The sequence below is a fragment of the Betta splendens genome, chromosome 19 (assembly GCF_900634795.4).
Source record: "Betta splendens chromosome 19, fBetSpl5.4, whole genome shotgun sequence".
NCBI lineage: Eukaryota > Metazoa > Chordata > Actinopteri > Anabantiformes > Osphronemidae > Betta > Betta splendens.
The window spans coordinates 3,716,057-3,733,124 of record NC_040898.2 but is presented as its reverse complement, the minus strand read 5'-3'; the positions used below and the strand labels follow the sequence as shown (position 1 = coordinate 3,733,124).

The 17,068-nt window shown below is 45.0% G+C and overlaps 1 protein-coding gene across 1 annotated transcript in view; it reads right to left on the bottom strand.

The window, feature by feature from the left end:
- fam20cb (FAM20C golgi associated secretory pathway kinase b) overlaps positions 1-15,421 on the bottom strand; it is a 30,495-nt gene extending 15,074 nt beyond the window's left edge. Inside the window, exons 1-3 of the mRNA XM_029133421.2 lie at positions 14,907-15,421; positions 14,577-14,752; positions 12,406-12,484 (exon numbers count right to left, since the gene is read on the bottom strand). Of these exons, the coding sequence (XP_028989254.1) occupies positions 12,406-12,484; positions 14,577-14,752; positions 14,907-15,421 (770 nt within the window). The remainder of the gene's footprint in view (positions 1-12,405; positions 12,485-14,576; positions 14,753-14,906) is intronic.
- Positions 15,422-17,068: the final 1,647 nt, after the last annotated feature.

Below are 17,068 nucleotides of genomic sequence, written 5' to 3'. Positions count from 1 at the left end.
GGGCAAACAAGGCGAGTTACAGCGTTTCAATTAGATCAGACTCCACCGCAGAATTTGCATGGATATGTCTGCAGACAAAAATTATGTTCAGTGAAATTTAAAAGTATAATTTTTCTAAAATCAACCATTTGCATTTAGATTTCGTCATTTCTTTTAAACATTTTGATTCATGCTACAGTCCTCTATAATTTCTCTGTAGGTTTATATTGGTTCCATATGTGCAGGCATGGCAACGCAGGGCATCATGCTACTCATACTGTACTGTACATTACTCAAGCTGACTTCAATCGCGAACTCAATGAATATCACACTGCTGCTCGGGTGGACATGCATGTAGCAAATTGTAAATGTCATTATAGAAACATTTCAAGGCCCCAGAGCTTCTAACTAGGGAGAGTAATCTGATTGGCTGAGATGTGCCCCACAGGACTAATTGCAATGACTAATTCAACATTTCATTGACAGCACAGAGTAATAACTCAAAATGAGTAAAAAGCACAGGTCTCCAAGTACACAGGATGTAACAGTTGGAACACCCAACTGTATCTACAGAAAACCTCTGTGTATATTTACAGTAGGCAGCTCTTCTGCACCCACAGCCACCAGCAAACAAAGTGCAACGGCAGTGATGACAGCACCTGTAACCACCCTGGTGACTAATGCTGTCATGCTTATACATACAGTATATATATATACTGTAAATAAGAGGGTATGCAGCGGTTGAACAATGCATGTGGTCCAGATGGCACGTGGCCTCTCTACGGGCCGGTACAGTAGATGCCATCAGACTCATCTCCCTCCACATCTTGTCTTTTCATGTTGGTTACATTAGTGACAGGAGAGAAATCAAAGCCGCCATTAATACCTGCCCATTTCCTTTGACCTTGTCCTGCAGGTCCACGGGGCAGAGAGAGGAGATCTGGTCGGAACCAGCCATAACAAATGGCTTTTCCTCATTTCCTGTGGCTCTGGAGAAGAACTATACTGGATAGAGGCTAAATAATTTAAGGCTCTTGTTTCAAGTGTTTGTGTAAATGTGTAAAGACAATAGAAACTGATGGTTTTATCATTTATGCTAAGCTAAGACAAGCTCCTTCCACAGTAGCTCTGCTACTGGTAATGGAATGAGATGGAAACTGAGAAACCACATCAATGTAAATTAAATAATAAAACCATCTCACAAAATCGTATTATAGAAATCTGTAATTTTACAATAAAACATACTACGTAGTGTCATTTTCTGGCAGGCACTTTACTCCCTCTTGTCGTCCATATTGTCTCATTGTTCCTCATCTTCTCTCGCTTTCTTTTCTCATCTCTGTGTCATACTGCACTGTAAACAACCTTTTATTTTTAAGTCTGTGGTCATTCACAGTTTTATTTAATCTTGCCACAACTTTGCTTTAATCAAAGCGTGAAAACTACTCACCATCCACCACTGAACCAGTCCCTGAACCCATGTTTCTTTTTGTGGTGCTCTGTGTGTGGCCTGAAATTATGGCTGTAATTAGTGCTGTAACCCTCCAAACTCTTTTATGTCTGGATTGAATTTTTGTTTTTTTGCCGGGTCAATTAGTCTAATTACACTGTTTGCCTGCTGACTTAAGGGGTGGTAACATGCCACTGACACAGGATCCAACTAGCACCAACCAATCTCCACTTCTGACTCAGAAACACAGATTGGGTGAAAATGTTTACGGATGTGATGTGGCAACACACAAGATGTTAGATCGGTGATTTACGACACAGGAAACTCTGTGGAGCTAAAGTAATACACACATGACAGGAAGTGTTGTTACTACTGAGAGTAAAACCACTAAGGGCCAGTGAGGAACATAGTTGTGAAGGGTTGGTGAGAACAGTGCTGTAATTAATGAGAGTGAAAAGAGTCCAAAAAGTGGAGAAGATGATTCAGAAACATACTGAAATAGAAATGACTAAAACTGGGTGGCTGCCGATAAGCAAATAAAAAAAAAACAGGGCTCCGTGGTTATAAATGCTCTGGGCGTTATAAACGGGGCACTGAGGGAGTGTCACATTTGAGCTACTGCAAAAATAATAAGGAAAAAAACAAGATGGAAACAGAGGCAGAAAAGCAGGAGTTAAACAAAATAAGGAGGAGAGAATTTAACAGGGAAATATATAGGAAACGTAGTAAAGACTAGTAAACAGAAGGAAAATTCACGTTACTCCTCTGACCTCAGAGGAAACTAGCCATTTTTTACTGAACTACCAGTATAAAGACTGGAAAGTACAATACAAAAGTGACCTTGTTAAGGGTTTATGTGGACTGTGTGGGTGGCTTTATGAGCAGTAAAAACACGTATTGCGAGAGGAGGAGCAATAAATGATAGGCCAAGACTTTCCAGACAAGTGACTGAAGAAAAAAAAAAAAAATCACCGAATAAGAGGAAAGAATGTGCAACATGCAGCCAAACCGCTCACATCGTATCACATAAGAGAAAATGAGAGGACAGAGATGTGGCAGTGAGCAACGGCAGCTCTCCTTTCCTTTCCAAGCGAGAGTTAGAGATGTGGCCGGAGGCCGGAGGAGCGATAATGAAAAGGAGCCGACGGGGAGAGGTGGCCTCACAAAGCGGAGAGCGGGACGAGATCAGACCTACAGTGAAGTGATCAAACTCAGACTCATCTCAGAAAAGCACCAATGTGCCAGAAGATATGAATGTAATACAGCAGAATGTGAACAAACAGGATGCATCCTATTCTTTATGCTGCGTAAGACAGTTACCTGGAGGAAGCCTCAGAATGCTAACACGCTAACATTGCTAACTAGTCGCCTCCCACTGGAGTTGGGCAGTGACTTAGGAATAAGAGCTTCAGGCGTCATTACTGTTAATGATGAGTAAAAAAAAAAAAAACAGACTCCAAAGCTCATATTTGAACAAGGCCTGGCCAAACACGGCGCATGCAGCCTGCTTCCTGCCTCCGTGTGCTCACAGCACACTAATCCAGGCCGCTTTGTCAAAGCTGCTTTGCCCTCGCTTGGCCCAACAACGCTGAACCCCCCCCCCCCCCCCCCCCCCCCCCCCCCCCCCCCCCCCCCCCCCCCCCCCCCTTGTTTTTCTGCATACAATAAATCATAATTCTTCAGCCAGCGTGGCCATATGGCATTTTCTTTATTCTTTCCTCATCCACACCCTGCTGACATTAATAATCTGCAGCAGCGGGGAGACGGTACGAGTGAAAACAAACCCAACAGTCAAATAATCCTTGTGTCACTCTGCCTTTTTTAGCCCCAACAGGCCCTGGTATTAAAATCCCTGATGGTTTATACAATGAGGGAAATATGCTGCATGATTTTTACATTAGGAAGTGAAAAGCATTTAGAGCTAAAGTATTTTTTCATTTCCTCCACTTTAGCATCTTTGAACTCCTTTTGGTTTTGCAGCAATTAACTCACACGAGCCTCTTTATCAACCTTTAGGCCAATGGAAATCTGTACATGGTGCAAGTGAATTGTACACATTTCAAATTAAAGTGCAGCCTTAAGGACGTTGGCGGCCAAGAATAGGAAACAGCACCAGTAATTAAAACTGCAGCTAGTGATGACATTGAATAAGACTGTGTTGTCTGAGGGTGGAGACTCTTATTAAACTGCAGCACATCTCACCTCCTTTCATCCCATTTCACGTGCAGCAGCGATTCATGTCGGGACTTGGATGTTACTGTGCGAGTGGCTTTTTAATCTCTCTATCTGAGCTCGGTCGCACCGCTTGTTTTGACTATCCGACTTCCTTTTTCTCCGAACAGGACGTCGGCGGCGAGGCTTGGAGGGACCTGCAGATATGTCGGATTGTAAAAGGAGCTTTGTACTGTACAAACGCATGCGGTTCGCAGCGGCGCGGAGCAGATGCCGTTTAATCCGCATCCACTGTATGTTACAGCCGAAGCGCTGACAGCTGTGCTTCACGCGACCCCCGTTACCACCACTACCTTAGCTTACACTCCGCTAATCACGCATCACGATGCGCGATGTTCTTCGCGGGGAAAGACGAACCCTAATTAGACCAAGTGTCCATCTGCAAAGAGCGATTCAGGGTGAGTTGAAAAAATGCGATAAACGCATGCACCCGCAGAAAACGGCCGATATTCTAATTAAAGCTGGCAGCCAGGACAGTTGGGGAGCAACAAGTGAACATGGTATTTCACCTCCTGTTTCATTACAGTCTAATGATCCCCCCGAGGAGTTTTCCCAGCCGCTGACTACATCTTAAAAAAAAAGGCATCGGTTTCTGCCGTCGGGAAAGTGAGATGAGACGGGAGGCTTCAATGGCGAGCGAGAAACAAGCTAGAGCCAAGAGAAAGATCACATGGAAAACCTTGACACCCGCAGAACAGAACTTCGTGACTCTTAAAATGCTGGAGCCTTGTGTAAAAAGCACAGCTGCTGCGCAGGTCGCGGCTGTTTCTTCAGGCTGTCGCGGCGTTTGCTTCACTGTTTCCCCACATTCAGAACATCCCACCTCAGCTGCGAAATCAAATCACATTCCTATTCTGGAATGAGACCAAAAGACCAATTTTCACTTTAAAACCTGCATTGAGCTGTTTCATCGAATTGAGACTTTGTTTGGCCAGAACGTTCGGGAAACGAGTCCAGGCCAACTACAGCAGACGTCCCAAAACACACAAGGACTGAATGTGCAAGAAAATGATGATCTCTAATCAAAGTGCAGACACGACTGACGCATGCTCCTCTGTGTGCTCTCAGACTGGTTTGAAAACAGAAAGTGAGGGAATTCATGTTTCATGCTCAGATTTAACCTCACAAGATGACAGGTTCCAGCATCCCATCCGATATGAACGCACGTTGTGAGTCAGATCCCCACTATACTGTAAACAGAGTACACGGAAACATTCGTGTTTTTGTTAAGATCATTTTACAGTCAGTCTGTGTTGTCACTAAACTCCTCCCAACGCAAAGGGCCGAGGGGATCAAGTCTGCTGTAATTCAAATCAGCTGCTCAGGTGCCAGATGACAGATGGTATGAAAGCCTTGCATCCACACAGAAACTGGGAAACAAGTCTTTTCAGCATTTCTCAGAAACAATGAATGAGCTCATAAAGGATGAAGCGAGCGCTGGACCAGGATCTACAGTACATGCCTCCGGATGGAGTTTTTCAGAAATCTTTCCAGTTTAGTGGTAGAAAAATCCCCTTTTTAATTTTCACTATAGTACAGGAACACACACAGATGGTAGAGGAACTTAGCAGAGGCTTTGATATGCAGATTGGGTGCTGGCTTGTCGTTTCCACTGGCTGCAATCTTTCCTTCAGCAAAACATTAGAGCTGATACCATTTACCTGAAAGGGGCAGTTGACTGATAACACCGCCAAGACATGCCTGCTTCTGGAAGGCCTGAGCACAGGCTGCCAGGAATCCTGTCAACAGTATCGCTGCAGAGTGGCGCTCACATGCGAGACACGAGTGTCCACTGACACACACACAAGTATAAAACACGCAGAATGCAACAAGACCACTTTCGGTCATTTATATACTATAATATAAATGTAAGTAAAAGTAAGTTAGTCACACTGATTAAACTGTGTGTGTGTGTGTGTGTGTGTGTGTGTGTGTGTGTGTGTGTGTGTGTGTGTGTGTGTGTGTGTGTGTGTGTGTGTGTGTGTGTGTGTGTGTGTAACAGAACGTCTCTTAATAAATCAACATTAGTGTAGAGGCAACTTGGTCGCACGCAGCTTCTCCTCCGTCCCCAACAGACCATAGATTACTTTCATAAGCTGCTGTTGTTGCGTGCTCAAAGCATGTTTTTCTCTGCACAGAGCCAGAACCTGCATTATTTATACTACCTTAGTACTAAGACAACTTCAGGACCACATTAATAGATTATGAGTCAGTTCTCACCAGAACATAAGACGGACTAAATGTAGTATTTCCTGTCCTGTTACACATAGAATTGAGAAACTATCTGCTCCGTGTACCACTGTATATTCAGGCTCACAAAGAGTCATACTGTAGTTCTGATGAGCATTTGCTTTACAATAGAAATCATGAACACTACAGAAAAACATTTGTCGACTCTTTCTTAAAATGGAATAAATCATGTTGAACAGCTTTGGATTTCTGGCTAAGAGCTTAACAACACTTCCATATTCCATTGAATCAGTCTGTTCTGCTAACAGGCTATGCACTGCAGGCCTTTAAGGTGCAGTAGTTGTCGTCAAGCCCACCACAGCCTACTGTAGCTAATATAGCCCAACATCCAATGTGCCCATCTCTAATCTCAACCTCCAAAATCCATGAATTTACCTGTAGGCTTGACTACAGGTGTGACTCCCAACTCAACGGAAGTCCCAATAACTTAACTCATTCTCTTCACCGGCTCCCTGTAAAATATAGGACAGGAATGAAAATCCTTCTCAAAACTTACATAGCACTTAAAGATCAGGCCGATCTTCAGAACCTCAAAGTTCCATTATTTCCAGGGCTCTCGTCTACTTGTGGTTCCTGGAGTTTCTAAATGTAGAATGAGGCAGAACCCTTAGCTACCGAGCCCCTCTCCAGTTAAACCAGCTCCCAGTTCATGTTAGGGGAGCAGACACTCACTCTACTTTTAGGACTTAAAACTTATAGCTTATAGTTAGAGAAAGCTCAAGCTCGACTATCATTATCTCATCTCATCTCGCTTGTGTTGTGTTGCTGCCTGTTGTTGTGGCTCCTCTGGTGTTTATATTTTCGGGGAGTTTGTGAATCCGTCCAGATCCTGTCAAACTCCACCGTATCTTGTCCTGTTGGTTCCATCCATTTTCCTCCCATTTTTATCTGGAGTGGATGTCGGTGTATTAGCCCGGTATCATGAATCATTTCTGCACTGATGGGTTAATAGCACCACTGTGCAGCTATGCCCTGCATGTTTCTGGTGCACAAATGGCCTGTGGCCTGTCACCGTCCCCGCAGGGAAAAACCATCATTTGTCAGATTAGTAAACCTTAGGGCTCAGGTTGGTCATATATGTCCCTATGTCATGTCACATCAAAAAAGAGCTCAGCTAACACAGTTTTCCCTCACATTCATAGCAGACTGCACATGTATTTTGCATGTAATCGTACTTCTCTAAAAACCAAGCACACAGACACATTTCCAATTTCTTCCTCCTCCCAAAACAACACTTTAATACACTTTCATTTAAAATAAACTATCAACAATACCCAAGTGAAACAGTACAATAACCAGGAAGCAGGGCAGAGTTAATTACGGCTTAATCACACATCAGTTACAGCAGTTGTAGTTTCAGATTAATTACTGTGTGCGTCGTTGCTGCCAAACTGTGGTGAGGTTCAGTAGCAAGACAGAAATCAAAAGAACGGGGGGTCCTGAGGCGAGTTTATGGGAGATTATAATAGTCAAGGCCCTGGTGTTTTTGGGAAGACAGGCACATTATAGTGCATTTACAGTTAGACTCATATTCTGATTATAAGATGTAAAGCCTGAGAAACATTATGGTCCAGAAGCTAATGTGTTTCAGATTCATTACAGTTGTTCGTTGCATGGTTGCAATTTGAATATGTAACCTCGAACCTGAAGCATGCAAAACCTGTAAATACATTCACAGTGGACGTCCTTGATGTGTTATCTACAGCACAGTAAAGGTACAGTGTAATCAGTTACACCTTAAGTCATGGTTAAAGGCAATGGCTGCCGTGCTTTTTAATATGTAGGTCAGCTGTTTGAGGGTCAAGGGGGTCCCTGATACCCCCCAGCTTCCTCACTTTTCAAACGGAGCAGCGCTTATCATCAGTGCACTGAATGACTTGACCCGAGGCGGTTCATCCTTTTTATTTCCTGACTCAAAGTCACAGAGAAGACCTTGTGGACACGTCGCACACATGCTCACAAACATCCATGTGTATGTTGTGCATATACTGTATCACAATCTTGATACGTAGCCAATTTCCAAATTCTATTTCACATTTAAGAAGGACATTTCCTCCAGGCTGTTATTTATGGTGCTGTCAATATGTTATTGACACAAACACTGACATTATGTAGCTTCCATTTCTTGTCTCCCTGCTGTGTCAATCAAAAATTACTCACGGACCCACCACAGCACAAATATAGATCACTGTGAGGGGAGGGGCAGCGGAAGGAGCAGATATCTCAGTTAGGAATCCTTAGATTGGTTCGCGTATGTCTGAGCAAGTGTCACTTGATTGACAAGCGATACAATTAAGCAGGAGCGAGAAGGAACGGAAGACCATCATTATATCAATCATCTCTCCATCCCCCGCCTTCCTTCCCTCCCATGGGCTTTGTGTGCTCTCTGTTAATATTACAGTCAGGCCTCACCAACGTAAAGACATGAAGAAAGAAGGACAAGAAGATTGAGACAAAGCCAGAGAGAGAGCTCCTGCTCTGGACCGGGCTAACTTCAAAGAAAATGTCATCATTTAATCCCATTATTTTAAATTCAACCCAGACCAAATGGTAAACCAGGATAAGTGGATGGCCACAACACAGGCACCACAGACTACATCCTGTCTCCCTCCCTCTTCACCCTGTACACCTCTAACTTCAGGTGCAACTCAGAACTCAAAAAGGCTCAGAGCAGGATGTACTTCCTGAGGAGGTATTTTAACGTCTGCAGCTCCATGCGGAGTCTGTGGGTGAGAATGAGACATGGGAGTCTGTGGGTTCAGTGTTTTACACTGTGGTCTGTGGGGGAGCAACATTAATGTAGCAGACAGTAACAGACTGGACAAAGTGATCAGGAGGGCTGGTTCTGTTCTGGGGGTGGCGTTGGACCCCCTACATGCTGTAGCTGAGAGGAGGATGCTGGTCCAACTCCTCTCAATCCTAGACAACACCTCCACCCCCCACACAGTGTGTGGCTGGACAGAGGAGCACCTTCAGCCACTGGCTCATCAGTATTACGTGCTACACCCTGTGACAGCAATCAAAAGTGGGCAAAACAATGTCCCTCTGGGATGAATAAAGTTTTGTGAATCTTGAATCTCCATGGTAACCAAACCGTAATTAACTTATCCTGCTTTTCTACACGTCAAGGATAACTTCAACCAGGATCCAGAAAACCCCAGCTAAATCCATCACCTTATTATTATCCCTCAGGAAACAAGACCTTTATGCATGAAGCATGGGTCACAATACAGACAAGAACAGCGTCACTACTAACATCTCCTGCCATGTAATCTACCAAACATCCCTTGACATCTTATTGTGCCTTAATTCTTATTGCCAACCCTATATTGTTGTCTACTGTGTGAGCAATTAGTACATGCAGTTAAATGTTCTAGTCAAATTACAGTGAAATTTCCCATGTCTCATTCTCATAACCATAGATGACTAGTATTTGAAAAGTCTCTGGAGCTGTCGTCAACTTCAATGAGTGATTTAAAATTGTTGGGATCCAAATAAAAATCTGTGAAACCTGAATGTCATTTATGGCAATTATACGTGTAAGCCCAACCCCTGGTGACCGACTCTACTGTACACGCCACCATTAAACTTCATCACGGTAAATAATTTAGTGTTTGTGTGTCATTCTGAAGCTCATCCACAGCGTTTGAAATGCAGATGGTGTGTGAGTGTGCTGACAGTGAAGAGCAGGAGGGCATCTTAAACAGCACTAGTCACATATCACAGAAATCAGCACTCTACTATATTTACTTGAACCTTATTAGCTGGTGGCACGAAGGCCACAACATAGAAACTGTACAAAACTGCTCAGTTTTTCTCTGCCTCAGATGTATTTAATGTGTTTGCCTTGAGTCAGACATCTGTAGTCTCACTTACTTAAAGTGAGAAATGAAAACACATGTTTAGTAGCAGCTGTGTATATGACAGTGTGAAATGTATGATTAAATTACAGAAATGTAGCAATGCATGCCTATTTCAGTCTCAGGCACAACAGGATGGATGGTGATTGCGCTTTGTCATCAAACTGGGCGTTACTTGGTTTACAGGATAAAGTATAACGTCTTCTCATAGAGGACGAGGATGTGGAATCACCTCAGGTTGTGGTGTCTCTGACGTCGCGTCTGAGCCTGCTCGTCTTAACAGATATTGCACAAGCCTTGAGTTGAGTTAGATTATGTCAAGAAAGTAAGACAGGGTTTTTTCCACGTCTGAGAAACAGGACCACAGACAGCAGTGTGGGTACCGTGAGTAATAACAAATACAACAACGAAAATAATAGGGAAAACAATAATATTATCAATAAGGCCATCAGAAAATTCAAAACATAGGAAAGACATACCGAAAACAACATACAGTAGATAGACATAGATGTAGTGAAAGTGCAGCTTTCTACAGATGTGGATGCTTGGTGGCACCCCTGTCCGCCTGCCTCTGCTGACAGATTGGCTGGTGCACATTTGCATAGAGTTTAGAGAAGCTGAGCAGAAGAGCACGGAGAGCGACGTCTTTGATCTCACAGCCTCTGTCTCTTTGATGCATCACGTGGAAACAGACCAGCAGGTTTAAGAACGAAAGGGAAGATGACGTTTAGTGTTAAGTGTGTGTGTGTGTGTGTGTGTGTGTGTGTGTGTGTGTGTGTGTGTGTGTGTGTGTGTGTGTGTGTGTGTGTGTGTGTGTGTGTGTGTGTGTGTGTGTGTGTTCAAGCACACCTAAGTGGAGGGACTAAAACAGTTTGCTGCTTTTCAGGATTATCAAACTCTGACAAACACGACTGTCACGGAACAGCAGATTTACAACCGACCCCACGATTTCTCAGAAAATGTCATTTCACATTCCTGTCTGAATTTAAATTCAAAGCAGCGGGCTGGGATAATCTGTAGATTTTGGCCTGTCCAGGAATCCACAACCCTCGCTGCTGGCATTTCCAGGTCTGTATCGCTTCTCTCGCTCGCCCCTCCTCTCATCTCATCCTCATCTCTCCTCTGCCCGTTCCGACCCGTCACAATGATTTCAGGCTTATTGCGTCTGGCCTGACCTAGAGTTGTATGACTGAAGCAGCAATTACACCAGTCTCCCCCTGAAAACCTTGCTACCTGTCATCCACGGCCTTAACCCTGCTCTCCATGCTGACACGCAAGGGCCCAGACAACAGTCTGTGCAGAAAACCATTAACCCCCAATTAAATTATAATCACTATAACAAAAGGTTGGGTGACATTCAAATCCGCCAATCGGCAGCGGATTAGGAGCAAAGAGCACTTCGCTTGGGATGCATTATCTTCTAAATATGACACTGAGGATGAAAGAAAAGTGGATTAAACACTATTTCACAATATCTAACAGTTATTGCCACTTATCTCTAGATGTTAAGCTGAGGTGTATTACAAAGTGTGCAGAGGGAAGTTCCGTCAAACAATGAGAAGTTATGTGTTCAGAGACATTATTTATACGGTGCGTGGTCACTGTCTGAATGTTCCAGAGCTTAATGTGAATAGGGTTCAGAAGTAAGTGTCTGACACTGGACAATTCTAATAAAATAGGAGAATGTAGGCAACATGGAGACCTGGAAAACCGCTGCCCCTTTTACTGTAGATACAGAAGTATTGGTGCTGCGTTTAATGTCATTTCCTGTCTGGTTCCCTGTCACCTACAGGACACCTGTCTCCTCCTCTTGTTGGTTGTGTGTCTGTTACCCTGGTTGTTATCTGGTCTGTTTGTACTTGCTAGTCTGTCTAGCGGTTGTTACTAGCAGATTACTATGGCCTTGTTGTGTTGTGTTTGTCATCTTTGTGTGTGTTACGGCTTAGATACTGATATATTTGTACTGTACTTTACTTTGACAGCTAGCTTGTTTCTCCTGCTTGATAGTGATTTTTAGTTTACATGTTCCCTGTTTACTTTCTCCTAAATTGAAATGTTTAGGTAATGAACAAGATGATATTTATTATTAATGACCAATGATAAAGAATACCTGATTGAATGATCAGAACAAAGTCATTCATTAATAAGAACCAGTGACTAAATACGTAAAAGATCAACATCTGTGCTGTGGCTAAAAAAATGTGTGGGTAAACAATTTAATTATAAAAAGGCAGGAAGCTGATGAAATGAATCACAAATAGCCAATGATCCTGAAAGGATCCAGGCCTTTAAGAAAGTTCTATGAGGTGAAATGTGTACGACATTAGGCTCTGACACAGCAAAATCTCTTCCTCCAGATCGAATATTGAGCTTGTGCTAAAATGCAACTGAAGTGATATAAGCAAAGCGGAGAATGAGGGAATGAGATGAAAATTAGATTAGATTAAAAGAGAATGAGGAGCTGGTGGAGCATTAAAAGGCAGCCATGGAGGTAGAACCTTGATGTTGAACTACTGCTGAAGTGAAAGACATTGGTTTTCCTTCAAGTGAGTGGACCCGACAGTGCAGCACCTGCCTGCAAGACGTGGGTCTTTACACATGCGACATAAAAAGCTGGAGCGCTAAGTAACTTACTTCATTGGTTTGAACAGAGCCTGGCCGTAGTTCTGAAAGGTCATGATGAGCTTTAGCTGAGTGCCTCCAGACTTCATCGCTGTCAATCAAACACAAAACACAGATATTAACAACTTATTAAATGATAACATCGACACATGCAATAGGTCACGTGTTGTAGGCTTCTGGTCTTTTATTTATTATAAATAAAAACATTAACATGCATTAATGGATGCACAGTTCAACCTATTTAGCTCATCTGTGCTGTAGATCTTAACAAAACGAAAGGCACTTGACCCTGACAATGCAACACGAGGTATATCATTATGATCTGAGGCGTGTCCAGATGAACTCGCTTCCATAATTTAGTCAAAACTGAGCAAAGGGACTAAATGTGAAGTAGGCTCATTTAGTCTTAACGCATTTTTAAGTGCTTTTGACAAAATACCGCAGGCTTCGTATAAAACACACTAACATGAAACTTCGATCATTGTGAAGCATGAAACGCTGCCCTATCGCACAAAAAAGGACCTGCTTGAGACTGTTCAGTCCGGTGTTAAAACGGGACGTCAACCTGTTTACGTACTGTCGCGCTGACACGTGCTTTGGGACATTTCTTCTCACGTCTGGGTCTGAGACACCGACCATCTGCGCCGCGGAGCATGCGAGGCCATATCTGTGCTTAGATCTGCGCGTTTGCGTCTCGTGTGCGTGTGTGTGCGAGCTTCAAATACTGGGCGGTGTTTGTTTGATGGGAAGAGTGCGTGTGTGTGTGTGTGGGGGGGGGGTGAAGGACAGCCAGTGCTCACACAACGTTCCCTGTTCCGCCGCTGTTTACTCTGTCTGTGTGCGTTCTCTGCAGGGTCCATCTCTGGCTCTCTCCTTTTCTCTTTGTGTTTCCACTCATTCCTCCATCTTTCACGCTTCCTGCCGTTTTTCGAACACGGTAATGCAATCTGAAGGCACTCGTGGAGCCGAGCCTGCTGCCCGTGTATTATCTTACTGATCGCTTCTAAAGCGCGTCTCGTCCGCCGCTTGCCACTGACAACCTTCTCAATCAATGCTCTCATTTATTTTTCACGCCCGGGAGTTGTCGGAACAAGCCGAAGAAAATTACGAGTGAAAGGATAAATGTCCTGAGCCGCTGCTTCGTAAGGAGTGTGTTCACCTAGAGGGTTGGAGACGTTTTAAATGTGTAACTGTAATTCCTGGGACCTCATGCATGCAGAGAAACCGTGACCATGGGAATAATGGTTCATTTAACCTCCACTCGCGCTAAGCAAACCAAATTTGTCAAGGTCTTCATGTTGTGAATATGTTTACCTCTGTTGTTGCCCCCTAAAAACACACACTTCAGACCCCTCCTCTCATCTATACAGTAGTAACAACTGTCAGATGTGCTGAATTTGCACACTCCGCTTTAATGATGAGCGTTGCTCCAAACAGCTTGTAGAGAATAATGTGTGAAGGCACTTCTATCCTTACGTTTGGATAATAATTGAGTGCTGTAGGGTTCTATTGGTATTCTGCCCCAGGCCTGTGTTAAGGCTCTGTGATTACTGAGCCACCCTGTATTTAGCTGGCTAGAGAGCAGCTTCCTCTCTCCACCCAGGCTGTGAAACTGGGAGAAACTCTACTGGGAGAAATTACAGAACATTGGCTAGAAAGAAAACCAAAAAAGTAAATATCCTCCCTCTAGTAGTGGCCAGGAAGAGATGCTAGTTTTATAATCCTAAGTGTTTTTATCTTTGCTAGGCTAATGCTGTAGCTGTCTTGACATTGGTTGACCAATTAAGTTAAATCCGCAATAATGAGAAACAATCATGGTGATTGAATGGGTTTCAAAAGGACAAAACGGGAGGAGCTGAACTTTGATTTCCGCATTACAAGCAAAGATCCTACATTTATAAGCTGGAAGGTCAAACTAGTCTGACCTGATCATTTGAAGCTATTCAAAGTTACATTGACTGACAGAAAGGCAAATCAACTCTGCACCCTTCTGCTAGAACATCTCCAGAATCCACCAACCAAACACGTCTCCAATCTTTAATCCGTAATCATTAACACACTGCACTGTAAATCATCTATGATTGTGATTTATGTCATACTCATAAAAGTGTACCGTTTTTATACTGTAAAGTGTAAGTACACAACACCCCCCCACCTTGGTTGTTTACAGTATTTGGACTCACCCACACTGGTGATCTTCTGTGTAACCAGGTCCTTCAGGAGCCCGTCGATGACAGGGTTGTGCCTGGAGTACAGCTCGTATCGATTAATCCCAATGTGGAAGCGGAGCCAGTTGGGGTAGGAATCGGCCGTCAGTTCTCCCGTGGGGCTGAACTCGTCCGCGGTCCCGTCGCCATTCCTGGGTGAGGAGCGGGGGGGAAGGAGGGAGGGTGTTCGGTTAACAGTCAAACAAATTGCACATCAGCTCAATTAAAGCAACAACTAAAAAGCTTAGATTGTTAAATATGCAAATGAATATATAAGTAAATGACGTCATGAACAAAAGTCATCACCATTCCTGATCCTCTGCCGCTTTGGGGTCAAATCTGATATCAGTGTTGACGTTGAACAGCGTGTCCTCGTCCGTAAGAGGCGGCAGCGAGCGTTTATACAAAGGGTGCTCGTAGAGCGCAGCCAGCCTTGAACCCTTGACCGGCGCGTTCCCGGTCGACGCGTCGTCCTGGATGAACTGCCTGTTCGCGTCCCCACGCGGGCCGTGGCGCTCCAGCCTCCGGAGAGCCTGCGTCTTGTCGAGCGGAGCCGGGATCCGTTCCGGGGAGTGGGAGGACCCGTTGGAGCTGGGCTCGTTGCTGAAGTCCTGCAGGATCCGGAGCGTGTGCTTGTTGGGCCAGCCCGGCTTAGCCCAGCTCCGCGGCTCCTCGCTCGGCGCGTGCGAGCACGAGCAGCCGCCGCCGCCGCCGCGCTTCTCCAGCCTCGGTAACAAGTCTATCATTATGTGCAGCGAGCACGCGACGAGGAACACCATGAGGATCAGAACCCGGAATTTGCGCAGGAGGATCATCTTCATGGTTTCCCTTTTGAGCAGATGTGAGTATTTACTGCAAATGATCAGCACGCAGATGAACAAACTGACTACATCGCTGATTATGTTTATTAGACTGGATGCTAATCTAATGAAATAGACATTGAACACGCAGGACCCATCTTCACTTGCCGTCTTGAGTAAAGGATTCACTGTGTCCCGCTGCGCGCGTGCGTCGGGTGTGCGGGCGAGAATTTACACGCGCAAAATCCCAGGTAAAACGGATCGAGTCGGTTCAGACCAACCCGCAAGCCATATCCCGTCCGCACCGTCGTCCTCCCCTGTTGTTACGAGCGCCAGCTCGGAACCGAGTAGCAGATATGTGCGTAGCATCCACGCGCAGCCGTGGGACGCGGGGGGAGAAAATATCCGTCAAACACGGGCGTGCAAGAGGTCCGAACGCGCGCCGCGCTCTCCCCGTGGAACCTCGATCCTGTGCGGGAGGAGCAGCCCTGAATCAGCTGGGACATTGACCCGGAAACGTTCGCGGAAAGTGCGTCTCTTCACATTTTCACGTTTTTAGGAAAGTCCCTAAAAAGAAGCCGACGTGTGCGCCGTCGTCCATCTCGGCGATCCGGGATGCGCCCGCGTGACACATCGGGCTCCCCACGAACCACCCGAGGCCCCCCGAACAGGCTGCACAGGCAACACGAGACCGAAATCCCCGCGAGCGTGTGGCGACGCACGGCAATATGCCTCTTGTAGCCTTTATGAATCTGAGTGGGTGTGTTAAATATGATGATGAAGCCGGAGCAGATCCAGCCTTTTGCGCAGCGTCACCGCGCGGTGATTGGCTGAGCGAGGGGAGAGAGGCGAACGTGGAGAACGAGGGACTGCGCTGCCACGCGAAGCGTGTAACCGCTTCTCTCTGCCGCCGCTGGAATATTTCCCCGCGCGCAACAAGAGGGCGTCTTTCCCACCTGGCTCCCACGCGGCAGTCAAGCGGCGTTAATTCGAGTCTGTTCTATTTAAAATGCGCGTGATGGACTCTGACGTAGCTCATCAGAGACTTGAGTCAATCTATGGATGATTAGACTGCTCGTCAGTGTGAGGGTCCGCGTCTCCACCGCTGCCGCTCAGCAGCCATCACGTCTTCGTCAATGTTTGAGGGCGACATGAAATGAAAACCATAAAGCAACTTTCTGGACTGACCTTCTATTGGAAAAACTAATTATGAATAGTTTTGAGAATGACACCAATGTTAATTTGTACAAAGTTTACTGCTTTAGACTTTTAGATTTTTCTCAGTTGTATAATAAGAAGCATTTCATATGGCTTTCAATATCATTTGCATTGTGTTTGTACAGAGTGTCAACATTGACAGTGGCTGAACCTTCTTTTTAAAGTTCCTGTGTATCGTCGTGGCAACCACCTGAGCTGTCAATCACCTTCTGGGCCACATCCTGACTGAGAGACCATCTCGGAGCTTGGACTTTTTTTCTCATATGCTTTATGGCAACGTGCTCCATCGCCCAGAAAAGGCCCTGTCACTAAAGTGTTATTGGATGGTTGGCAGAAGTTGCTCTGGGAGGATGTTTTTGCCCCATTCTTTATTCATGGCTGCGCTGTTGAGAGCCCACTCCCCTGGCTGACACACGAATTTATGCTTTTTCCCCCAACAACCGCAACCAG